Source organism: Salvelinus sp. IW2-2015, linkage group LG27 (genome assembly GCF_002910315.2).
Source record: "Salvelinus sp. IW2-2015 linkage group LG27, ASM291031v2, whole genome shotgun sequence".
NCBI lineage: Eukaryota > Metazoa > Chordata > Actinopteri > Salmoniformes > Salmonidae > Salvelinus > Salvelinus sp. IW2-2015.
The window spans coordinates 10403375-10430893 of NC_036867.1; the positions used below are offsets into that span (position 1 = coordinate 10403375).

The following is a 27519-nucleotide window of genomic DNA, read 5'->3' on the forward strand; positions in this document are numbered from 1 at the left end:
GGGGGGGGAATTTGATGTTTAGAACATAATTTGAGGCTATACATTTGCGTGTGTGTTGCTAAGTCTTTAGCTATTGACATTCATTGACTGTCTTGGTCTTCCTGCTGTATACATGGCTACGCGTGTTTCCTTACGCTGTCTGTAGTGATGGTTGTGACTTTCTGTATGTGTGGAGATTGTGTTATAACACCCTGCCAATGCTCTCACTGTTGCCGTTGATAAACAGGGTTTCCCTGCAGTATCTAGTAGTGAGGGGGGGAATTGATACAGTTACATACCGGGATTCTATATTTTTTTTTTACAATTTATATAGTTTCGTTTTGACTACCGCAATATGATTTTTGCGCTAGTTGGCTGTACCTGCACCAAAACTCCAGTATTTTGGCTCTCTCTTGGCCCTCTGCAGCAGGCGTATGTTGAGCAATATGTTTGGAACATTGAATCGCAATAAAATCACAGTATCGAATAGCAATACTTATACGTGAGAATTGCAATACATATCCTATCGGCACCTGAGTATCGCGATAATGTCGTGTCGTGAGGTCCTTTTTTAAATTCCCAGCCCTAGTATCTGAGGCTGAGGAGAGAATAGACTGGTGTCACCTTGTGCTGTGTGAGAAGCAGTGAACAGGGAGCGTTTTGTCTGTCCCAGCGTCAGAGCGGGCTTCACACGGAGAGAACATCTCTCCGTCATACCCTGTGTTAAGAGGAAAGTGTGTGTGCGCACGCATGTTTATTCATGCACAGTAAAGCTGAGCATGTTTGAATATTTTCGTAAAGGGAGAAGCCCAGCTAGCGATGGTATCAGACTTCGCAGAGCTCTGTCTACACTGTGTACAAAACATTAGGAACACCGATTTCCATGACAGACTGACCAAGTGAATCCAGGTGAAAGCTATGATCCCTTATTGTCACCTGTTAAATCCACTTCAAATCAGTGTAGATGAAGGGGAGGAGACAGGTTAAAGAAGGATTTTTAAGCCTTGACAATTGAGACATGGATTGTGCATGTGTGCCATTCAGGGGCTCAATGGGCAAGTGCAATATTTAAGTGCCTTTGAATGGGGTATGGTTCCAGGTGTGTCTAGAACTGCAACGCTGCTGGGTTTTTCATGCTCAACAGTTTCCCGTGTGTATCAAGAATGGTCCACCACCCACTGGACTTCCAGCCAACTTGACACAACTGTGGGAAGCATTAGAGTTAACATGGGCCAGCATCCCTGTGTACCTCTTTCGACACCTTGTAGAGTCCATGCCCTGACAAATTGAGGCTGTTCTGAGGGCAAAAGGGAAGGTGCAACTCAATATTAGGAAGGTGTTCCTAATGTTTCGTACACTCTGTGTATGTCAAACAGTGCATGTGAAAGCATCAAACAGAACACCACTCACTTGGCTGCCACGGTCGTTCACACTACTTACTGTAAATCACCTCGTTTCATGAGGTTCCTCTGTGGCACGGATGCACTTGGGCCTGCCAGACAGCTAATTGAAGTCAGTGCTGCTCACAACGCTGAGTTATTCCATGCACCAAGAATCTGCCACACCACAACTCCATAATACACGGCTCTCGATAGTCGATTGTTTTGAGATTATAGGACTGCATGCATGTGACGCGTCCGTGCTACTTAGTATGAGCACAGCGTGTGTTGTGTGTGTGTGTATTTAAAAGGGTTGTAGGTGGTGTGTGTGGTGGGGGTCAATGGCACTGTCACTGACCGAACATTTTTGCGGCCCTCCTGTTGACCGGTGTAGCTGTTTTTAAAGCAAATTTCTTGCAATGTTACTTTTTAGGAATTTAGCAGACGCTCTTATCCAGAGCGACTTACAGGAGGAATTAAGGTTAAGTGTCTCGCTGAAGGGCACATAGATTTTTTTTCACCTGGTCGGCTCGGAAATTCGAACCAGCGACCATTCGGTTACTGGCCTAACGCTCCCAACCGCTAGGCTACCTGCTGCCTCTACACACAATTCTACATACCCTGTCATGTGTCTGAGAATACATTTTTCAGTTTTAAAGCTAATTTCCTTCAATTTTACTCATTTTGCCAGTGTCTATGCTATCTGAGTGACTCAAACATAACAAAATCAATATTCCTGAATGCTTAACTTCTGGAATTGTTTTATTTATTTGAACCTTATTTTACCAGGTAAGTTGATTTGAGAACACATTCTCATTTACAGCAACGACCTGGCTGACTAGATTTTATTCTGGTGATTGTTAGTTCTCAAAGATGATCTTTTTTTTTTTTTTTAAGATATAGGGCCATTATATTTTCTACATACTTGATATCTGGTTGTAGACGTTTATATTGAATGTTTTTCCATCCCAAAATTATACAGATGATAAATAAACATATGCGGCGCTGAAAGTGGCCCGCCCAAGACTTTTCTATGCAGAAAACCCCCTGCTGCCTGTGTGTGTGCTGCAGTGCTGACTGACCTCCCTCATGCTGCTGTGTGCTGGGCGGAGATGGATTTCATCCAAACAGGATATGAACTTCCACAGATGAGCGTATGTACGTGGCTGGGGGGCCGGTGTTTCCTGCTAATCGCAATGCTTGTCAGTGTGTCCTTTCTCTATGTTCGTAACTGCACATAGGGTGGGGTTGGGATGGATGTATTTGTATGCATGTTGTGTGTGTGTGTGTGTGCCTACATTATAAGGTCAAGAATGTCCTTACAAGGTAGGAAAACAAGAACATTCTTGAAAAGTTCGGACTTTTTCCATTTCCTGAATTTGTTAAAATGCTATTTTAGGTTTTAGGGACTTTGAAATACAGCACTGCCATCCAGAGTGTAATCCCAGGCTGGTTATAAACATCTGCCGCTCTCACAGCTAATAATTACGCTAATAATTAAGTAATTACGCAGAAGGTCATTTCTGAGTGGCACATACTGTATATGGAGCATAGCCTCAGCTAATAGTCTTTAGCGGTCTACCTTTTTGGTGACGCTTCTGAGATATTTGGGCCCCGCCTGATACAAAGACTTAGGGAAAACACTGGCTATGGCTTAGCTTTGAGGAACGGCATTTTGATTTCTGTCTCCTCTAGATGGGAATGTCCCGCTGGTGTTCATAGAGCCGTGGGGAACAGTAGAGCGCAGGAAAATATGATTGGATCTAATTGAAGATGGTTTGTTACGCAGAGAGGAATGTTTTGGCAAGGATGAAGCTTTGAAAGGGGGAAGGGCAAAAGGGGTTAGAAGTTAACACCGAACAAGGAAGCTGGTCTGATGATGCATAGGAAAACACCCTTCCCCTACTCCAAATCATGCTATACTGACACTCGGGATGAATGGTGGACCATACAAATGAACACACAGACAGCCTTTTTCCCTGTGAATTTTCAGGATTAATTGGGGAGTAAAAATGTGTTCCTTTTAAAAAAAAAGTTTTATATTTTCAAGGGCCTCCCGAGTGGCGCAGTTGTCTAACGCACTGCATCGCAGTGCTAGCTGTGCCACTAAAGATTCTGGGTCCAGGCTCTGTTGCAGCCGGCCGCGACCGGGAGACCCATGGGGCGTCGCACAATTGGCCAAGACAGTAACTATCAATTGGATACCACGAAATTTGGGAGAATCTAAAAAGATATATATTTCCCCTAACCCTTAGCCATGGGATTACGTGGGTTAAATCTTCCAAGACCTCACAGAGGGTGCAATGACGGACATGTCAGAATGCTGCATTTTGGCAATTTAGCAAGTCTTTATTCATTTAAAAAAAACTGATTTGTTGAATTATCCATGTGGTCTATATTAAAAGGCACATAATTTAATATAACATGCTTTTAAGATTCAATACTGGTGCACAAATTCTACTTCGCAAAAGACACTCGTTTTAAGGAACAACCCACTTTATTTTCTTTATTTTCAATGTCAATGTGGTGCAATTGTGTAAAGTGGGACGGTTTAACCCAACCCAATATGCCAATGCTTATATGGTCCATTCTGTACTTGAATTTGAGAGTCCAGTCTTTGACTTGATATTGGCGACATGCCTAGGCTACATGGGGAAAATCACAGTAGGTGTTTTTGTACAGAAACCCCAAATGTGCTGTGTCCACAAACAAATGGTCGACCTTGGCATGTTGTCCCGACTCTCTGATATACTGTTTTTCACTGATGGGAAAGACAATCTGCCTTAGTTTTCTCACACCGGACAAATAGTTAGCTGGTCTCTTCCGTCCCCCCTCTGCCCCCGGCTATGCAATATTGAAAGTGTTCTAGAGAGCGGGTGTTAGATTCACCGGAGGAATTCTGTTTTTCCGAAGAGACTCTACATATGCTGCCAGAACCTGGTCCCCTAGAGGACTCCTTGAGTGGACATTTTGTCTCACTCGTTAGATGGAGGCTCTCACATGATGTGCTGGGTTACACTAAATGCACTGACAAACTGGGCTCTCTCAGGGCTCCTAGACAGCTGTGATGGCTCGCACCACAGATGGCATTCAGTGCGCTGAGAAACAGACAGAAGCCAGGCTATAGGTTTGTCTTTGAGTGATCTGTCCTCACCTTTCCGGAACCGCTATTGTTGGTCTCACTCCACAGATGGATGTGCTTGGTCAAGTTGGCGGAAGCCAGACACAGTGAGAGTTGTGATAGAGCTTCATTGTTGTAACTCGATGGTCATGAAAGGCATCATTTAGCCATTTGATTTTGAATTTTAAGACTCCTGTATGTATAAAAAAAAGTTATTTGAGGAATTTGGCCTTTACTGCTATAGCTCATAGATACACATCTGTACATGGAAAAACAGACATCCTCCCCCAAAAATCACAAGGCATATGTTTTTGAAGTGTCTGTACTGTATCTGAGAGATATAAATAAGAAAACTCTGATTTTTTTTGGGACATGTTTGGTCACGTTATTCGTCACCCTTTTTTACCCCCTATGCACGTTATCCCCGTAAGCTTGTGTGCATCGTAGAGCAAAACAACCGACACCTTTGTGCTCGCAAGTCTCCCCTTTCAATATTGGTGCCATTAGTTTGTTGCTCCAACCATTCGGTCTGGACAGTTGATTTTTGTGAGAAGACCTCTTCAAAATTAGGACATCTGCGACAGAGTTCAGACGACTGCCGTAAAAGCTTGTGGATGTCGAAGAGGAAAACAACCGACACTGCCCTGTTCGTGAGAGTCGTCTTTCGATGGTAGTGACTTATTAGTTTGTAGCTCGAACGGTTCGCGTTTTAGATGGGCGGTATCTCTCCAGGAAGCGGCTGACTCTGCCAGTTTGCTGAAACATCTGGGCATTGCAGTTTTCTCTTTCTGTCCAAATATAATCATGTATGGTTAAACTCTATTATTAACCATTGGCACATTTGTCCAGTCGAGCTAACCACACACACACACACACACACACACACACACACACACACACACACACACACACACACACAGTGGCATGAAGGGCATATTTGTCCGGTAATGTTCACCCAGCCCAACCGTATGGCTACAGATCTGTTGGATTTCTGTCCGTCCATGGATTTGTGCAAAGCTGCCGTTTTTATTGCGGCTCTCATCCTCCGACCCCCGCTGCCAAGGCGCTGAAACTGCCGTTTTTCTTTCTGTCAGTTACAGCAGTGAAACCAACTCTCTGCAGCTTATCAAAGTATGAAGATTCTCCTTTCTCTATCTCTCTCTCTCTCCCTGATTTCTACAGAACAGCGTGTGTGTACGGTATGTCTGGAGACAGATGTCAAGCCAGGTTTACGAAAGGCTCCGAAATTCCATTCCAGGTTCTTTGATTCTCTGCCCTGCCTGTGTGAGATTTATAATCCCCCTGCTGATGATCTGGAGGGCCCTTGTGTAAATGTGTCAAACCTCTCCCCTGCTCCTCCACTCCCCCCCCCCACTGTCTGAGGAATCAGTTGAGGTGTAAATCAATATAGAGAGGGAGGGAGACCGGGGTCAACAACCCCATCCCATTCGTCTGAGACATCCTCCAGCCGGGATCCATCATCACACTGTGTGTGTGATTCCACTTATACTAGTCTTTACCACTTGGGGGAACTAGTTACAGCAGACATTTTGAACCATGTTCTGAGCTTGTTTCTCACAATATTGAGAGAACGTACTCTGACAATTCTTTACTGAAGTAGTTTCTTGTTGCTGCTACGAAGAACACGACAATCCCACATAGCAACCACCGTGTTGGTGTACAGCGAAAAGGTTGACCAGCCACCCACAGCCCAAATGGAAGGGCTTACTTCCTCATCTTCCAAAAATTACATTTGCTTTAATGTCCTGAAATAGCCATGGACTCCAGCTGGTAGATGTATGATGGGGAAGGAATGAACTGGCAGCACGACAAATGGTGACCAAGGTCCTCCAATCATGGAAGAGGGTGACTATTCACTGGGTGTGAGGTGGGTGAGTGGAAAGAGAGGAGCGGCAGAAGGAGAGGAAAAAGGCTGAGTGGGATGAGGTGAGGGGGGGGGGGAATGGAACATGATGGAAATCAAAAAGCAAAGGAAGGCAAGATAAGAAAAGAGAGCGAGAGGAGAGGTTGACGAAGAGGAGGAGAGGATTTGCTGGGCAAGGCGGAGAGAGGGAGAAGAATAAAGGTCCAGAGATAAGAAGTAGAGAAAAGAGGAGGAGCACCTTCATTCCCACACGGACACACTTGCACTCACACATTCCCAAAGGCTTGCTGACAGAGAAGGCCAAACCAAGGCTGCCCAGTGTGTTCTGGGATAAAAGCGAGCCGACTCGGGGCATGTGGATGACAGTGATTGAGAGCACATGGTAAACATCCTTCCAGCTGGGCAAGGTCTATTCAGCAGAACTCCAGACAGCCTCCTGAAGTACAAACGCAAATCGGCTGGTATTGTGCTCAGCTGTAGACCTGAAAAGGTTCTTTTTATTAAGCCAGTTCAGCACTGGTCAGCAAAAGTCATTCTGAAAAACATCCTTGATTCAACTCTTTGTCTGGTTTGAGACTGGAAGGGAAAAGCCATTCACCATGCATTCTCATTTAAGCTTTCCACAATACTAGTTTAACATTCACGAGGAAAGGACTTTTAGTATGGATGTGTGACAGAGCATCCGGTTTGATACTGAACGGGAAAAGCATATCTCAATCGGCAAACATTTTGATTGAGCACACATCAATTTTAGTCGAAATCCTCCCCCCCCCCCCCCTAAGAAATCCCTAATACTTTGTCTCTCAAAGTCTTAACACTTGTGTAACATTTGTGAGCCATACTTCAGCAAAGCTATTTTCTTCTCTCACAGGAAGGATATGAACTTCCTCCCGATGCCAGCTGCACTGCTGTTTGTGCTACACTGTGTACTCTGATAAGGAGCGTTAGTGCATTCAAACATCATGGGTCAGTTCCCAAGTCTAGCTGCGGTATTTCACTGACAGGTTCTTTTGCTATGGTCCTAGTTTTTCTTCTGCGCGTCGTTCACTTCCTACAGCTGAACTTTACCAGAAGCCTCTAAAGAGGTTGTTAAATGAATAATCATTGCGGGTACAACTTACTGTAACCGTATCCACAAGTAGCTTACCACTTGGTGACAAGTGACAACTGCCGTTGAGTCATCCTACTAATAAAACAGTGATTTCACAAACCACCCAGCCTGTTTCTTTACAATGGAATCTAACCCAACAGACATTTACCCCCCCCCCCCCATACGTTGCTCTGTTGTGGGTGCCGAATAGGGCGCGGTAAGGTCATAGACTGGACTGTTGGAATATGGCCAGGAACACTTAACTCCCCTCCTCCGACCATCAGTCCTCACTGCTCTCTGCAAGCCACTCACTGAACCTCTTGATCTAACTGAGAATTGATTTCCTGGGACCAGTGTTGAGTTTATTGTATTTTCCCAGTACCCCGGCGTTCATAATTCAGTGTTGGCGAAAGCCTGCTGTAAAACCTTCCCAGTCTCTTTGCTCAATTATTGGATGTTGGGTTTGAGAACAGCCTTACCACTCTGATGGTAGACCAGCATGTTTGGAGGACGTTTGGTCCACAGCTCAGTGCCATACACTTTGAAGGGTTTGTTGGACTAGTCCTTTTGAATAAAGTGCACTTATGTCCAATCACAAGTCATAATGGACTACTGTACTCGACTTCACCCCCTTTCTCCTTTTAACTCATAAAAATACACAAGGCATTTTGAAGAGAATATTGTTTCTTTATGGATCATGGGGAGGATTTGTATGGGAGCAAATTTACGCATGCGCTGGTAATGAAGTAACTACCGATATACAGACGTAGATGACGCCAACTTATTGTTACGACGCTAACAGTGCAAACGCTACCTAACAAACTCTAGTTAATTCTCTCTTCTCCGAGATAAGGGAGACTCAAAGTCCAGAGTCCTGTCTGTCTGTGGCATGAATGGAATCCTCTGTCTGTTGGCTCCGGCCAGCATTCCCTCCCCTGAGAAAACGGTTGGTTTGACTACCCGGCCGGCCCTCGGCTGACATTGGTCCCCTTTCATCTCCTCTGAGGAAGATCATTTGCTCTATGGCTCTTCTATGCCCGATTGGAGCCCGGGAAAGGAGAAAATTGGAAAACGATGACATTGACGGTGATCATTTTGATAGACTTCATGGTGGTTGTGATGGTAGTACTTGTTGTGATGGGTAGAACTGTGACTGATTACCGTCACTTGCCGAACTGAACAGTTCCCTCTCCTAGACGCTGTGAGAAAATCCCTGTTGCTTGAACATGAAAACAATCCCATCAAGAAAGGGAATCTTGAAAAGAATGACTGTTCCTCTCCAGCCGATAAGACAGAGCCTTTCATAGCTCTTCTGCACCCTGTCACAATACTCTGCTCTCATTACTGTCAGTCTGCATGGGATCTTTGATATCGCCAGCATCTTTCTCAGTCTTTGGAAGCAGGATACTTCAGCAAACAGTCTAGACACAGTACAGTGATGACAAACAACCTCAGGCAAATCTCAAAGAACCGTCACACCGGGTTCTTACGGCTGAGGAAGGCCCAGTGCTTCCCTGACTCGTAAGTGTAGTTGGCAGAGAGTTTGAGTGTAGCCCTGAAATTCAACGGGGCATAACTGTGTGGCGTGGTCCTCGGGGAAGGGTCAACTTTAGAGATCCTTTGTGTGTGTGTGGGCCTTGGTTAGACCTGGTTCATACCGCAGTGTGTGCACGTGCACACCTCCAAACTATTCACACACACACACCAACACATTCAGTCTGTTCCTCTCACTCACAACAAACTTTCTCACACTCTCACTCTTCTTCTCCTCTCTCCCACTCTCTCTCTCTCTCGCGCTCTCTCTCAAACACACACACTTTGTTGCTATGCAAATGCCCGTGGGTCTTAACAGAAGTGGTGGACTGGAGCCTATAAATGAAAGGGTGAGACAATTAGTCAGTTTTAAAGAGCAGTAGGCAATTTATCAAACAGCCGTAATTTACAGAAGCAAAACACTCTGTTCTCTCCGTGAAACTTCAATAATATATCTCATTTTGGTTTTGGGCTTCATTATTTTATCGGCCTTCTAACATTGAAGATTTAGTTATAATGGATAGAAATGAGATCCCTGGAAATATGCTTTGTAGGACACTGTGTATTTAGATGTGATTATACTGACGTATGATTCAAGTATAGGTTTCTGCGTCTTTAATGAGTGCACATGCTTTATGCCTGTATTCTTTTTTTATATATAATAATTTAGGATTCTCAAATGATTGCATTGCTAGTAGACCTTATTCCTGGTGCTTTGCTGAGTTTAAATGGTTAAAGTCATCAATTGAAATAGCCGGAGGCTTACTGTTTCAAGAGGGCACATATGCTACCTACCTCCGTAAATGATAATATCCTGGAATCACCATAACTCAAGAATGAAATATTGGTGGTAGAAGTGAGTTGTCTTCACCGTAGTCTTTGTTCATTTATGACGACATTGAACAACATGTCACTACCGTTTTTGGAGGGAAGCCAAAGGCATCATGGTCTGTACACGGCGGGTCATTACGGCTTCCGTTCGGCTTCTATTATGCACCGTAATTGATTTTGCTGGTGTGTACCAGCTACGTAAAAGGGATCGCGAGCTTGGTGAAGAAAACCGCCGCGACATGATTCAATTAAACCCTCTTTAGTTACTATATGACAAGCTTGTAATTCAATCAACGGTCCCTGCTCTATGTCCCACAGCTCTTGTATAAGGCACTTATCATGTCTCCCCCCCACCCCCCACCCCCTCCCGTGTCTCTAGACGGTGGACATCCACAAGGAGAAGGTGGCCAGGCGAGAGATCGGGATCCTCACCACCAACAAGAACACGTCGAGGACCCACAAGATCATCGCCCCTGCCAACATGGAACGGCCGGTCCGATACATCAGGAAGCCCATCGACTACAACGTGCTGGACGATGTGGGCCACGGGGTCAAGGTGAGCTTCGCGTCTCCTGTCTTTCTCTCTTTATCCCTCGTTTACATTTTGGGGTCCTTTCCTCATTTCTTATTTGTGTCAAGTATTCCAGTGGTTCTCCATCTCTGTTCTTCTCCCTTTTCTTCAACACACTCTGGATTCGTCCCCTTGTTTCTATACACCTCTTTTACATGTTTCTGTCACTCTCCCTCTGTGCGTGTGTTTTATTTTCTTCTCTCCACTTTCTCTCTCTCTCTCTGTTTGTATGTCTAGTTCCCTTTTATCCCCTCCCCCTTTACTCCATATCCCTGTCTTTCTCCCTCTTCCTCCTTCTCGCTCTCTTTGTCTTTCTCACTGTCTCATTTTCGTCCATAGAATACACATAGCTGACCATGCAGGAATATTCTCTGTTGGCCCCTGGGCGGGGGGTTGGAATCAACTAAGGATTGATAAAATTGATAGCTTTCTAAAAACTGAGCTACTCTTAGAGAGCTCTGTGAAAAGGGTGAGTAAAGGGGTCGTTCCACCAATTAGGTACCTTTTTGAGTAGTGTAACTTGGTTGTATGGTGTCCACCCACTCTGCACAGAGTGGTCGTTCAAAGTTGTTTCCGCAGGTCAATAAAAGTTAAATTAGGATGACACAAGCTGAATTAAATGTAAAAGGCTTTGAAAATAAAAAGAATATGCAGTATACGCTCAGTGTTCTGTTGAGAGAGAGACGCTTGTTTTTGTTAGAAGTCTTCAAAAATTAAAGGAATTTCGAATTAATATGTTCTAAAATATGAAAGTACTACATGTTACGTCTCAAATTTGATATCCATTTTACCTCTATTGTTTTATCTCCTGCGGATTGGAGAAGAAATATGATGAGTTCAACAGGAAGTGAGCCTGTCAGGTAGCCAGTAGCCTTTATTCTTGCACAGGAACATGCCTAGCTGACGCAGTGCAATTTTTCTGATCATTTTTTACCTCTTAAATAAATAAAAAAATCAGGCCTCCATTGATTTAGTCACCCTGACTCTGGCCATCATACACGGCTAAAAACTCCAATAACTTTTGAACAGATTATGATTGAGACATTTAGTTTTCTAATAGGATTATCTACACAATTAACATTTTATTTTACCCATCAAAAGATGCATTTTAGATAGTACTTTATTTCAAGGGTACATGTATAAAAATATATATATATATATACTATACTGTAATCTTCGGAAATTACTTTGTCAAAGCAACAAAATAACTAGTGTTTTACAATGATGGTGAAAACTTGTGGTTATGGTCAGAAATGAAGTAGGTTAAAATATTTTTAGAAGTCAGAGGATGCACAGAGGGACATGTCAAAATGCAGAATTTTGTCAAGTCTTTATTCATATCAAATCAAATGTTATTTGTCACATACACATGGTTAGCAGATGTTAATGCAAGTGTTGCGAAATGCTTGTGCTTCTAGTTCTGACCATGCAGTAATATCTAACAAGTAATCTAACAATTTGTTGTTTGTTAGATATTAAACATCTGATTTATTGAATTTTCCATGTAGTCTATATTAAAAGGCACTACGTTTAATTTACCAGGCTTTTAAAATTCAATATTTGTGCACAATTTCTAGTTCGCAAAAGGCACCCATTTTGTGGACCAACCCAGAGATTAATTTGAGACTTTTTTAAAAGCACTTACTTCTGAACCGCCCTCGTGATCGGTTTCTCCTATTTCTCTCTGATATTGAGCTGGGCTCTCAGAAATCCTTTAGAGAGTAACAATTTAATGAAGCCATGGTAACACTGAAATATTGTTTTCTATTTAAGTTTCTTTCAAAGCATTCTCTCAAGACTTCCGCTCTTTTTAAATGCAGCCCCATACTATGTTGCTGGCAAACAAATTATCGAGTAGTAGTGGCCCTAGGGTTAATGTTAAAGGTCATATAGGTCGTTATGACAGCAGCTTCAGAGCCCCGATGACCGGGGCCATTTTGTGACCATCTCCCCTCTGATTCTAACTTCCCCCCCCCCCCCCATAAATCAATCAATCAATCGCTGCTGTCGGGCAGATTGGATTAAGTGGCCACCGTTGTCGACCAGTAGAAGGATGGGCAATGAGAAGGCAGGATAAAAGCCATCATGTCACTCTCAATTTACAAGCCCACAAATCACATAGGACTTGTATGTCACAACAGAGTGGTGTGTGTGGGCTGATGTAAACTGAAAAGGCTTCAAATTACCATGTTATCCACCATGGTGCTCTGTCATGTCATAATGTCCACACACAGGTGACAAATCATGGTTGGTCTAAATTACTGTAAACTGTTATAACATTATCAATATACATATCATATTACATTATGACAACAGAGATGATTGAAAACTGAATAAAGAGTAATGTACATATACGGTAAGCTTTGATTTAACGATGGAACATCATGTTTCGACTTTAGTCCATCCGTTTGAAGTCTGCTGATATTTCAAATGCCCTTTTGTCAATAAGTGCAGAGTGAAGGTCTATGGCACCTTAGAATGATCTACTGTAGGTTTATTCTACCATTAAAGGTTCTCACTCCCTCTCTTTCACATTATGGAGCCCATTACCATTATATGCATCCTTCCAAGAATCATTTGATGTTTCCATTTGGAGGACCTAACACCCACTTGTCCCACTGGGTGTAATCCACAGTGATTCATTGTGCAGTACACGTCTGGTGGGTGTGAATGGGGGATTAGGCTAGAGGCTGTTAAGAGTGGGAGGGACTACGCGAGCACAGAACCACACACACACACACAGACACACACTGTACATAAGGCCTGTGAAGGCATTTATTACCCATCTCCTCTCAACTGTGTATGTCACAGCCCAGAGAGGAAGTCAATATTTAACATCAATACTCTGCATTAATTGATATTCTGCCTACAATAACGGAAGGGGGGGTAGCAGAAAGCTGTTAGGGCCCTATAGAATCACTATGCCTTGCTTTACTTACTGACCATAATCAATGCTGCCAAGATGGCAGTTTGAATCATGTCTAATCTCCAGCCAACTGTAAAACTGGCCACATGAGACTGTGTTTAGATACCACCCGTTCATTTAAATAATATGTGTATTTGTATGACTAAATGTGTTGATAAAAGCTTTTAGTAAGGAAACATTCACAAAACGCATAAGCTTGTATTCTTATTAAAGGTCCAATGCAGCTGTTTATATTTCAATATCAAATAATTCCTGGCCAAGAATGAAGTACCTTACTGTTACTGTTTTACATTAAAATGGTCAAAGAGAAACAAAAGTAGCTTCTTAGCAAATTTCTCAAGCAAGAATTTCGCTAGGACCGTCTAGGAGTAGTTTGAAAATGACCTGTTATTGGCAGAGCGGTTTGGAACTCTCTTTTCAAACAACACATGCTTCCCAAAGTTGTCACGTTGGCTGGATGTCCTATGGGTGGTGTACAATTCTTGATACACACGAGAAACGGTTGAGCGTGAAAAACCCAGCAGTGTTGCAGTTCTTGACACACACCGTTGCCCCTGGCACTTACTACCATACCCTGTTCAAAGGCACTTACATTTTTTTGTCTTGCCCATTCACCCTCTGAATGACACACACAGTGCATTTGGGAAGTATTCAGACCCCTTGACCTTTTTCACATTTTATTACGTTACAGCCTTATTCTAAAATTGATTGAATAAAACATTGTCCTCGTCAATCTACACGCAATACCCCATAATGACAAAGTGAAAACAGCTTTTCATACATTTTGCACATTTTATTAAAAACAAACACCTTAAATATTCAGACCCTTTGCTAAGAGACTCGAAATTGAGGTCAGGTGCGTCCTGTTTCCATTGATCATCCTTGAGATGTTTCTACAACTTGGAGTCCACCTGTGGTAAATTCAATTGATTGGACATGATTTGGAAAGGCACACACCTGTCTATATAAGGTCCCACAGTTGACAGTGCATGTCAGAGGAAAAACTAAGCCATGAGGTCGAAGGAATTGTCCGTAGAGCTCAGAGACAGGATTACAGAGTCACAGATCTGGGGAAAGGTACCAAAAATGTCTGCAGCATTGAAGGTCCCAAAGAACACAATGGCCTCCATCATTCTTAAATGAAAGAAGTTTGGAACACCCAGACTCTTCCTAGAGCTGGCCGCTCGGCCAAACTAAGCAATCGGGGGAGAAGGGCTTTGGTGGAGGTGACCAAGAACCCGATGGTCACTCTGACAGAGCTCGGGAGTTCATCTGTGGAGATGGGAGAACCTTCTAGAAGGACAACCATCTCTGCAGCACTCCATCAATCAGACCTTTATGGTAGTGTGGCCAGATGGAAGCCACTCAGTAAAAGGCACATGACAGCCCGCTTGGAGTTTGCCAAAAGACACCTAAAGGACTCTCAGACCATGAGAAACAATATTCTCTGGTCTGATGAAACCAAGATTGAACTCTTTGATCTGAATGCCAAGTGTTATGTTTAGAGGAAACCTCACACCATCACTACGGTGAAGCATGGTGGTGGCAGCATCATGCTGTGGGGATGTTTTTCAGCGGCAGAGACTGGGAGACTAGTCGGGATCAAGGGAAAGATGAACAGAGCAAAGTACAGAGATTAATGAAAACCTACTCAAGAGCGCTCAGGACCTCAGACTGGGGCAAAGGTTCACCTTCCAACAGGACAATGACCCTAAGCACACAGCCAAGACAACACAGGAGTGGCTTCGGGACAAGTCTCTGAATGTCGTTGAGTGGCCCAGCCAGAGCCCAGACTTGAACACAATCTAACATCTCTGGAGAGACCTGAAAATAGCTGTGTAGCGACGCTCCCCATCCAACCTGACAGAGCTTGAGAATGTCATACCCAAGAAGATTCGAGGCGGTAATTGCGACCAAAGGTTCTTCAACAAAGTACTGAGTAAAGAGTCTGAATACTTATGTAAATGTGATTTATTTTTTAGATATATATATTTGCTACAATTTCAAAAAACAGTTTTTGCTTTGTCATTATGGGATATTGTTTACTTACTACTTACTTTTGTATACTTACTATATGTGACAATACGTACTGTATATACAGTACCGGTCAAAAGTTTGGACACTTACTCATTCATGGGTTTTTCTTTATTTTCGAAATTGTAGAATAATAGTAAAGACATCAAAACAATTAAATAACACATATGGAATCATGTAGTAACCAAAAGTGTTAAACAAATTTTTAAGGGAAAAGCAGCCAACAAGTGCTCAGCATATGTGGGAACTCCTTCAAGACTGTTGGAAAAGCATTCTTCATGAAGCTGGTTGAGAGAATGCCAAGAGTGTGCAAAGCTGTCTTCAAGGCAAAGGGTGGCTACTTTGAAGAACGTAAAATATAAAATATATTTTGATTTGTTTAACCTTTACAGGCCCGGCGTTCCGCTAGCGGAACTCCTCCCACATTCCACTGAAAAGGCAGAGCGCGAAATTCAAAAAATATTTTTTAGAAATATTTAACTTTCACACATTAACAAGTCCAATACAGCAAATGAAAGATACACATCTTGTGAATCCAGTCAACATGTCCGATTTTTACAATGTTTTACAGCGAAAACACCACATATTTATGTTAGCTCACCACCAAATACAAAAAAGGACAGACATTTTTCGCAGCACAGGTAGCATGCACGAAACCAACCAAACTAACCAAGAACCAACCAAACTAACCAAGAAACAACTTCATCAGATGACAGTCCTATAACATGTTACACAATAAATCTATGTTTTGTTCGAAAAATTTGCATATTTGAGGTATAAATCAGTTTTACATTGCTGCTACCATCACAGCTACCGTCAGATATAGCACAGAAGCAGCCAGAGTAATTATAGAGACCAACGTGAAATACCTAAATACTCATCATAAAACATTTCTGAAAAATCGATGGTGTACAGCAAATTAAAGACAAACATCTTGTGAATCCAGACAATATTTCCGATTTTTTAAAGTGTTTTACAGCGAAAACACAATATAGCATTATATTAGCTTACTACAATAGCCTACCACACAACCGCATTCATTCATCAAGGCACGTTAGCGATAGCAATAGGCACGTTAGCGTTAGCYAATAAACCAGCAAAAGATATWKATTTTCACTAACCTTCATAAACCTTCCTCAGATGACAGTCCTATAACATCAGGTTATACATACACTTATGTTTTGTTCGAAAATGTGCATATTTAGAGCTGAAATCAGTGGTTATCCATTATGCTAACGTAGCATCTTTTTCCCAGAATGTGCGGATATTTCTATTAGACTCTCACCTATTCTGACCAAATAGCTATTCATAAACATTACAAAAAAATYCATGTTGTATAYGAAATGATAGATACACTAGTTCTTAATGCAATCGCAGTGTTAGAATTCAAAAAATATCTTCATTACGACATAAGGCTTATGTATTAGCGAGAGAGTGGCCAAATTCTGTGCGCAAAACTACTAGTACACAGTTCGACAGATATATGAAATAGCATCACAAAATGGGTCCTACCTTTGGTGATCTTCCATCAGAATGTTGTACAAGGGGTCCTTTGTCCAGAACCGTCTTTGTTTGGTATCAGAACGTCGTTTTTCCTTCTTGAATTAGCAAGCACACTGGCCAAGTGGCGCGAAGCTATCCTTCCTGAACATATGCAGACAAAGCAACACGCCTAACGTCCCGAAAAAAATTCAATAATCTAATAAAACTATATTGAAAAAACATACTTTACGATGATATTGTGACATGTATCAAATAAAATCAAAGCCGGAGATAGTATTCGCCTTTAACGACAGCTTTTCAGAAGGCAATTACAGGTCCCTCCACGCGCCTTCCAGAAAACCTAAAATGGGGGACACGTCATTCCAAGAGGATGCATTATATCTCAGACCAAGATAATCAACGCATTTCTCCTCTCACTTCCTCTTGACATCTAGGGGAAGGTGTATGACGTGCAAGTATATTCATACGTATCATGCCCATTTATAGGCAGGCCCTTGAACACAGCATCGATTTCAGACTTTCCACTTCCTGGTCAGAAAGTGTGCTGCCAAATGAGTTCTCTTTTACTCACAGACAAAATTCAAACGGTTTTAGAAACTAGAGAGTGTTTTCTATCCAATAGTAATAATAATATGCATATTGTACGAGCAAGAATTGAGTACGAGGCCGTTTGAAATGGGCACCTTTTATCCAGGCTACTCAATACTGCCCCTGCAGCCCAAAGAGGTTCTCTTTTTTTTTTTTGTTACTACATGATTCCATACGTGTTATTTCAAAGTTTTGATGTCGTCACTATTGTTCTACAATGTAGAAAATAGTACAAATATAGAAAAACCTTTGGGGAAAAATATATATAATAAAAAAGATATCTTATTGGTCTATTAACTACACTGAACAAAAACAAACGTGACATGTAAAGTGTTGGTCCCATGTTTCATGAGCAGAAATGAAAGATCCCCAACATTTTTCATACGAACAAAAAGCGTATAGCTCTAAAATGTTGTGCGCAAATTGGTTTACAATCCTGTTAGTGAACATTTCTCCTTTGCCAAGATAATCCATTAACCTGACAGGTGTGTCATATCAAGAAGCTCATATCAAGAAGCTGATTAAACAGCATGATCAGATGTTTTCTTTACCACTTCAAATGCAACAAATGCACAGCAAATGCTCACCTTCGATGGCCACTGGTACGCTGGAGAAGTGTGCTCTTCATGGATGAATCGCGGTTTCAACTGTACCGGGCAGATGGCAGACCGTGTGTATGGTGTCGTGTTGGTGAGCGGTTTGCTGATGTCAACATTGTAAACAGAGTGCCCCATGGTGGCGGTGGGGTTATGGTATGTGCAGGCATAAACTACTAACAACGAACACAATTGCATTTTATCGATGGCAATTTGAATGCGCAGAGATACCTTGACGAGATCCTGGGGCCCATTGTCGTGCCATTCATACACCGCCATCACCTCATGTTTCAGCATGATAATGCACGGCCCCATGATGCAAGGATCTGTACATAATTCCTGGAAGCTGAAAATGTCCCAGTTTCTCCATGTCCTGCATACTCACCAGATAGGTCACCCATTGAACCTGTTTGGATTATTCCGGAACGACGTATACGACAGTGTGCTCAACAGCCTGATCAACTCTATGCGAAGGAGATGTGTCGCGCTGCATGAGGCAAATAGTGGTCAAACCAGATACGGACTGGTTTTCTGATCCACGCCCCCACCTTTGTTTATTTTTTGTATTTTTTTAAGGTATCTGTGACCAACGGATGCTTATCTGTATTTCCAGTCATGTGAAATCCATAGATTAGGGCCTAATGAATTAATTTCAATTGACTGATTTCCTTATATGAACTGTAACTCAGTAAAATCTTTGAAATTGTTGCATGTTGCGTTTTTATATTTTCAGTGTAATTTACTGCATGGTGATGTCACCATTGAAGGCCAAAACTCCCTCCCACCAAACAGGCAGAAATTTCAGGTGGTCTTTTGCAACAGCTCTTACACTAAAACGGCATGATCATAACTTTCACAGTATTATTCCAAGCTCGTACTGTGGAAATATATATAAAACACAGATAAATCACGGTTTTGAGTGCACTGGGCCTTTAAAAAGAAAGACACGCCAATAGAAACATCTGATTTATTTAGAACAGAATTTATAAGAAAATCCCCCCCCCCCACACACACACACACACACACACACACGATTGGTACCGAAGTCATGTACAGTATGTTGCAGTATCCCTGTTGGAGAGAGGGGAGACTAGTAAAAGAGAGGAGGAATGGAAGGTTCAACATCTTACTGATATTCACTGAACTCTATGACATTCTATTGACCATCTAAGCTGCTGACTCATACAGAGGATCACCATGTTCTCTCCTAAAGCGTATGGCCGCTGTCGTCTTTTTCACAACACTATGACAGAAGAGGAGATTTATTTTCCCAGTCAGCTGCCGCTTAATCTAGTCAGCGCATTCAGGAATGCAGGGGAGATGTCAGATGTTGCTTTAGACTTCGTTTCCTCAACGAATGTGTTGTTTTTCGTCCTTGGTAAGTTGTATTAGATACACGGGGAACAAAATATAGCCTTAACTCGGCTGCCAGGGATGATGTGTACTTCCTAAAAAACGTTTACGACTGTTACGAAACAGTTTCGAGTCACTGTTTGGGGGGGAACGTATTTCGAGTGCTTGTAGATGGCATGTTTATAACATAGTAAGTGTCATCAACATGTCTTGAAGGTGACTTCCGTAGTGCTATTTGATGACTCAGACTTTTTCCTCCTAGGGCCCTTAGCTCAGCACATCTTCTCATCCCTGTGTAAGCAGTATTGGCATATAGCCTGCCCTTTTACACGTTCACGTCATAGCCCAGGTCTAGCACTGTGTTAGTGCATTTATGAATATGGATCTGTTAATCAATCAAATGTATCAATCACATGTATTTTATGAAGCAGTTGTCACAACGTGCTTTACAGAAACCCAGCCTAAAACCCCAAAGAGCAAGCAATGCAGATGCAGAAGCACAGTGGCTAGGAAAACTCCATAGACGGAACCAGACAAATCACTCCAATCTGTCAGTATGATCATTATTCAGGTAATCCAGGTTATAATGACTGGATCTGTGCAGTGATTTGGCTGACATCTATGTATAGTACCAGTCAAAAGCTTGGACACACCTACTCATTCAAGGGTTTTTCTTTATTTTTTTTACTATTTTCTACCTTGTAGAATAATAGAGAAGACATCAAAACTATGAAATGACACACATGGAATCATGTAGTAACCAAAAAAGTCTTAAACAAATCTAAATATTTTATGTTTCAGATTCTTCAAAGTAGCCTCCCTTTGCCTTGATGACAGCTTTGCACACTCTTGGCATTCTCTCAACCAGCTTCTTGAGGTAGTCACCTGGAATGCATTTAATTTAACAGGTGTGTCTTGTTTAAAGTTAATATGTGGAATTGCTTTCCTTGAGCCAATCAGTTGTGTTGTGACAAGGTTGTGGTTGTGGTTGTGACTATACAGAAGTTAGCCCTATTTGGTAAATGTTCATATTATGGCAAGAACAGCTCAAATAAGCAAAGAGAAACGACAGTCCATCATTACTTTAAGACATGAAGGTCAGTCATTACTGAACATTTCAAGTACCTTGAAAGTTTTTTCAAGTGCAGTCGCAAAAACCATCAAGCGCTATTTGAAACTGGCTCTCATGAGGACCGCCACAGAAAAGGAAGACCCAGAGTTACCTCTGCTGCAGAGGATAAATTGGCTCAGACGCATTAAGAAGGAAAGAAATTCCAGAAATGAACTTTTAACAAGGCACACCTGTTAATTGAAATGCATTCCAGATGGCATTCTCTCAACCAGCTTCATGAGGTAGTCAAGAGTGTGCAAAGCTGTCAAGGCAAAAGGTGGCTACTTTGAAGAATCTGAAATATAACATATATTTTGATTTGTTTAACACTTTTTTGGTTACTACATGAGTCCATATGTTATTTCATCGTGTTGATGTCTTCACTATTATTCTACCATGTAGAAAATAGTACAAATAAAGAGAAACCCTTGAATGAGTAGGTGTGTCCAAACTTTTGACTGGTACTGTATGAGCAGTCTGGTTCAGTCATCCAGGAGGATGCATCTACTCTTTTTGAAACTCTTCTGTTGCATATAGCATTGGCAAATCCTGCTTAGACTCACCCAGGCCTGAACATTGACCCAACCCCACTCTGCCTTAGCCATTAACCCATTGATCAATCCCTACAATAGAGATCACAGCACGGTGGGATTTTGAGCTACAGTTTGATATGCTAATCCCATTGGTTTTGAACTGGGATAACAACACCCTCCATCAGTCAACATGGTCCTGTCTGAAAGAACTGGTACCTGTAGCCTAATAATAATCAGTCAACATGGTCCTGTCTGAAAGAACTGGTACCTGTAGCCTAATAATAATCAGTCAACACGGTCCTGTCTGAAAGAACTGGTGCCTGTAGCCTAATAATAATCAGTCATGGTCCTGTCTGAAAGAACTGGTGCCTGTAGCCTAATAATAATCAGTCAACACGGTCCTGTCTGAAAGAACTGGTGCCTGTAGCCTAATATTAAGCCATATTTCAACAACAAAAAAGGCCCCAGAATTTAGCTTTGGTGCACCCTCGTTTCCACAGTGTCACTTTCTTCCACTTTCTTGATTTGAATATACCATACATAGCTTCAACATACTACATTTGATGAATCTACCTAACATTGGCCTTCCCAAGAAGCTCCTGTTTTATCTTGTTTCTTGTGATGCGCTCGGAATGGCCCAATAGGGAGCCTGCATAATTGATGACCCACTTGACTTGGTGCTTGTCGTAGTGCGGAGCAGTCCCATGGTGTGAACACTAGCTGTTCCTCTATTTGACTCTCTCAAACACATAAATTACAGAGCACCTGTTGCTTTTCTTCCTAGAGTATGAGTGCATAGGTTCAGCGTTCATGATCATTTTGTAAAATCACACCAACATGCAGTACAGTTTGACAGTCAGTTTATTCATATGCGCTGAACTGACATTGTTTCTATAGGGAAGATACAAAAGGACTTTGTGTATATATTTATTCTTGACATTATTCAGTGGTATGACGCATTGAGGTGTTGAAATACCCATTTCAATGCGCAATGGCAACATCCAATGGATTTGTGAGAATTCCTACTTGTAGGTGTGGTAGATATGAATCGACACAGAGGACAAAAACAACCATTGGACCCACACTGTTATGGTGCAGTGCAATGACATCAAACAACTGTTGCCCAGGTCTTGAGAAATGTTTACTCAGTGTAAATAATGTGGTGAAAAGTCTCCTGTCATTTTGGGTTCTTTTACCGTTCAGACATGGCGATTTTGACATATACCTTCTCTCTCTTTCTCTCTCTCTCTCTCTTTCTTCCACCCACGTTAAGTGGCTCAAAGCCAAGGTAAGTCCTGTTTGTCACATGACCCATCTTGCTGTAGTAGTCTGCTATTGATAGCTGCTTAAAAAAAAAACTTTATTAGTGTATTTGATTCCTTATTTCCTCCTAAACCAATCCATAGTACAAGTAGGCCTAGTCCAACTGCCGCTGTAGCCTTCATTATTAGAGGCTTAGTAGCACAACTCGTCATATCAATATACAGTGCCTTCAGAAAGTATTCACACCCCTTGACTTTTTCCACATTTTGTTCTGTTACAGCCTGAATTGAGGTTTTGTGTCACTGGCCTACACACAATACCCCATAATGTCAGTGGAATATATATATATTTTAAATGTATACAAATTAATTAAATTAAAAGCTGACATGTCTTGAGTCAAGTATTCAACCTCTTTGTTTTGGCAAGCTAACATATCAGTTCAAGAGTAAAAATGTGCTTAACAACTCAATAAGTTGCATGGACATTATTTTTTTTATGACTACCTCATCTCTGTTCCCCAATCATATAATTTACTGTGAGGTTCCTCAGTCGAGCAGAGAATTTCAACCACAGATTCAACCACAAAGACCAGGGAGATTTTGCAATGCCTCGCAAAGAAGAACACATATTGGTAAAAAAAAAGTAGACCTTGAATATCTCTTTAAGCATGGGGATGTTAATAATTACACTTTGTATGGTGTATCACTATACCCAGTCACTAAAATGATATAGTCGTCCTTCCTAACTCAATTGCCGGAGAGGAAGGAAACCGCTCAGGGATTTCATGAGGCCAATGGTGACTTTCAAACAGTTAGAGTTTAATGGCTGTGATAGGAGAAAACGGAGGATGGATCAACATTGTAGTTACTCCACAATACTAACATAAACGACAGAGTGAAAAGAAGGAAGCCTGTATAGAATAAAAATATTCCAAAACATGCATCCTGTGCAACAAGACACTGAATTAAAACTGCTCAAAATGTGTCAAAGAAATGAACATTATGTCTAAAATACAAAGCGTTATGTTTGGGGCAAATCCAACACATCACTGAGGGCCACTCTTCCTTTTTTTCAAGTGTGGTGGTGGCTGCATAATGTTATAGATATGCTTCAGTAGAGGCTGGTGGGAGAAGCTAGTGGAGGACAGGCTCATTGTAATGGCTGGAATGGAAATCATGCGTTTGACTCTGTTCCAATAATTCTATTCTAGCCATTACAATGAGCCTGTCCTCCTATAGCACCTCCCACCAGCCTCCACTGATATGCTTGTCATCGGAAAGGACTAGGGAGTTTTTTTTAGGATAACAAGAAACAGAATAGAGCTAAGCCCAGGCAGAATCCTAGAGGAAAACCTGGTTCGGTCTGCTTTTCAACAGACACTGGGAGACAAATTCACATTTTCAGCAGGACAGTAACTTAAAACACAAGGCCAAATATACACTGGAGTTGCTTACCAAGATGACATTGGACTTTCCTTTGTGACCTAGTTACAGCTGACTTAAATCGGCTTGAAAATCTACGGCAAGACTTGAAAATGGTTGTCTAGTAATGATTAACAACCAACTTGACAGAGCTTGAAGAATTTTTTAAAAGACTAATGTGCAAATATTGTACAATCCAGGTGTGCAAAGCTCTTAGAGATTTACCCAGAAAGACTCACAGCTGTAATCGCTGCCAAAGGTGATTCTAACATGTATTGACTCAGGGGTGTGAATACTTACGTTAATGAGATTTCTGTGTTTCATTTGAAATAATTTCAAAAAATAAAAATTCACATTGTCATTACGGGGTATTGTGTGTGTAGATGGATGATTAAAAAAAAATATATATTTAATACATTTTGAGTTCAGGCTGTAACACAACAAAATGTGGAATAAGTCAAGGGGTATGAATACTTTCCGAAGGCACAGTATCATGATAGATATGTTGACATGTATGTGTTGTATAGCTGTTCATATGTGTAGCTGTGTATGATGATCTTATCTGCTGTGTGGCTTTTCCGGGTAAAATGAGTATGCACCTTTTTGAATATTTATAACTCTTATTAAAACAATAACCCCAGGAGTCATGAATAATTCAGATGTTAGCTGTGGCGTGGCCTCAGTTATTGGCTTTGATTATATGTTTGTTTCTATGTGCTTGATAGAACACAATGTCCAAAACAAACATGTCACAATGTTTAGTAGGAAGCACCTGTGGGTTTTACCTGGCCAACCGCCCTGGGACTTGGTCAAAGACCTGTCTGCTAATTTGCTAGAATGTCTCAGTAATGATGTAGCATACTGAATCTGGGAAGCCTATCAGCTTTAGTACTTGTCTGTTGTCATACTAGTTAGTCTTTTATGCTACCACTATGTTAAATGTCTTTAAAAAACTTTCTTGATTTATTGTCTTTCAACAGCAGCATGGAAATAATCAGCCAATCAGAGGAGGAGGAGGAACACTATCGAGGACCAATCCGCCGACACAGAAGCCGCCTAGCCCGCCACCCGTGACAGGGCCGATGTCAGGGCGTGGCACTCTAGGGTAAGAGGTCTTTTTATATATATTTTTTATGAATGAATCACTTTTTATCTCAACTATTAACTGAGCCAACATGTTAGAAGGCAGGGCGTTTGGTATCCTAGCCGGTGCACAAAGTTAGTCACGTCCTGATCTTTTATATAAAATAGCAGTGTAACACTAAGTAGGCTCTAATTCTGGGTTTTAGTGACTGCTGTGGAACATCCAGCTGAATAGATAAGTTGGATTTGTAATGGTCCAGTGCAGATTTCCACTGACTGTTACTGTTAAGAGTATTTCAGTTTGTTGAGGCCATGGGCTTTTAATAAAGGTTGTGGAAAAGGTTACTATGTTGTTGGTATGCTGTGCATGTATGTAACAAGTACATTTACACATGTGGGGTGGGGTGCACATTTACATCGTGGCCAGGGGCGGACTGGGACCAGAAATCGACCCTGGCATTTCTAACACACCGGCCCGCCCATTTTCTTTTTTTCCCTTGAGGACCCTATTAGGAGCCAGATAATTATCATTTTGTGCAAAACCCCCAAGTTAGACAGGCCCACTGGGGCTAGAAATAGACCAGCCCGTCTGGCATTTGCCTGGAATGCCAGATGTCAGTCTGCCACTGATCGTGGTGTTGCATTCTATTGCATTCCAACTAAACTTTCACATTTTAAGAGGTAACTTCCATTTGTGAATAGGGACATTTACTCCTTTATTTTCAATTAGGATTTTTTGATACAGCCTGTATTTAAAATTGATTAAATTGAGTGTTTGTCACTGGCCTAGACACAATACCCCATAATGTCAGTGGAATTGTTTTTTTAATCGTTTTTTTAATATTAAAAATGAAAAGCTGAAGTCCATAAGTATAAGTATTCAACCCATTTGTTATGGTAGGCTTAAATAAGTTCAGGAGTAAAAATGTGCTTAACAAGTCACATAATAAGTTAAATAGACTCACTTTGTGAGCAATAATAGTGTTTAACATTATTTGTGAATGACTAACTCATCTCTGTAACCCTCACATACAATTATCTGTAAGATCCCTCAGTCAAGCAGTGAATTTCAACCACAAAGACCAGGGAGGTTTTCCAATGCCTTGCAAAGGACACCTATTGGTCAATAAAACCATTTATGAAAAAAGAAAAAGCAGACTAAATCTACGTTGAACGGACGGACCCCTGATTCTCATGCATTATGATTAATTCTGTTCTTATTCTCTTTTTGTATCCCCCTTTCTATCTTTGGTTGACTTTGACAGACGCAACACGCCCTATAAAACTCTAGAGCCGGTGAAACCGCCCACAGTACCCAACGACTACATGACCAGCCCTGCTCGTCTAGGCAGCCAGCACAGCCCTGGGCGCACTGCATCTCTCAACCAGAGACAAAGAACCCACAGGTAACTGACACGCTAGGGAGGCCGGTAGCCTTGTGGTTAAGAGCGTTGGGCCAGTAACCGAAAGGTCGCCGGTTCGAAACCCGACCAGACGAGGTGAAAAATCTCTCGATGTGCCCTTGAGCAAGGCACTTAACCCTATTTCCTCCTGTAAGTCGCTCTGGATGCTAAATTACTCAAATGTAAAAAATGTGACGATACCAGTATCGCAATATTATTTATATGAAGCAGACATCTCTTCGGTCCTTTTTTAAAAACCGGTTTTATGTCAAATATTGTGTGTTTGGAAAATGTTTGTTTCCAACATAAGGGCTGTTTTCCTGAAGAAGTTAAATCCGCTTCGTGTTTTGTTTCATTGCCATGATACTAACCAGTAAAACACACGCACGCGCACACACACACACACACACACGCGCACACGCTCGCCTAGTGGTTAGAGCGTTGGTCCTGTAACCGAAAGGTTGCTGGATCGAATCCCCGAGCTGACATGGTTCGTTCTGCCCCTGAACAAGGCATTTAACCCACTGTTCCCCAATAGGCCGTCATTGTAAATAAGAATTTGTTATTAGCTGACTTGCCTAGTTAAATAAATGTAATCTGCGCTCAGACCGATGGATAGACACACATATACTATTGTCCTTCCCTATTGTCCTACTCAACAGCTCTGAATGTCTCTCCCACAGCCTCTGTGTTCTAACATGGATATGACAAAAGGAACCCTCCCCAAATACTTTGTATCCCCCATGTCTTACAAACATTTTCTAATCTCTTCACTTAAATTCATCAGCTTAATGTGCTTTCACACCTCCCCCACCCAAATACTGTAAATCCAACATTCAACTGACAAGACCTGGAAGGCTTTAGCCGGTTGGGAATGAATGTTCCTCAAGGCCTGCGGCGTAAAGTGTCCTTCGAAAATCCTAAATCCTCTGTACATTTAGACCCCTGCCACGATCACTGAAATGTGTCCGTCAGAAAGCCACGCTGCGAGAGCTGAGATATGAGTCAGGAGTGATTTTTGAAGTTGCTTCATTAGCTAAGAAGGCTGTGCTGCTGACTGAGATGGTCATAAATATTACATCACTTTTTTTTTTTTTTCTCCTGTCCCTCTATCATTTTGGCACACATGCTACTCCCATTCCCTTACTTTGCTACTTTCTCTCCCCTTTGTTCTTTCTCTCTTTTGCTCTCTCTCTCTCGCTATCTCGTGCTCTCTCTCGTATATCGAGTCGTGCTCTCTCTCGCTATCCGGCTCGTCTCTCTCTCCTATCTCGTAGCTCCTCTTCCTCTCGCTATCTTCGTGCTCTCTCCGCTAT

At 41.9% G+C, this 27519-nt stretch overlaps 1 protein-coding gene across 15 annotated transcripts in view; it reads left to right on the forward strand.

Annotated features, from left to right (window-relative positions):
- The window catches only part of abi1a (abl-interactor 1a), a 63851-nt gene that overhangs the window by 17654 nt on the left and 18678 nt on the right, over positions 1-27519 (forward strand). For 5 of the 15 annotated variants that reach the window (XM_023973165.2, XM_023973169.2, XM_023973177.3 and 2 more), the window contains exons 3-6: positions 10198-10374; positions 22307-22321; positions 24698-24822; positions 26066-26206. In XM_023973165.2, the coding sequence (XP_023828933.1) occupies positions 10198-10374; positions 22307-22321; positions 24698-24822; positions 26066-26206 (458 nt within the window). The remainder of the gene's footprint in view (positions 1-10197; positions 10375-22306; positions 22322-24697; positions 24823-26065; positions 26207-27519) is intronic. The other 10 variants (XM_023973166.2, XM_023973172.3, XM_023973175.3 and 7 more) reach the window with 3 other exon arrangements.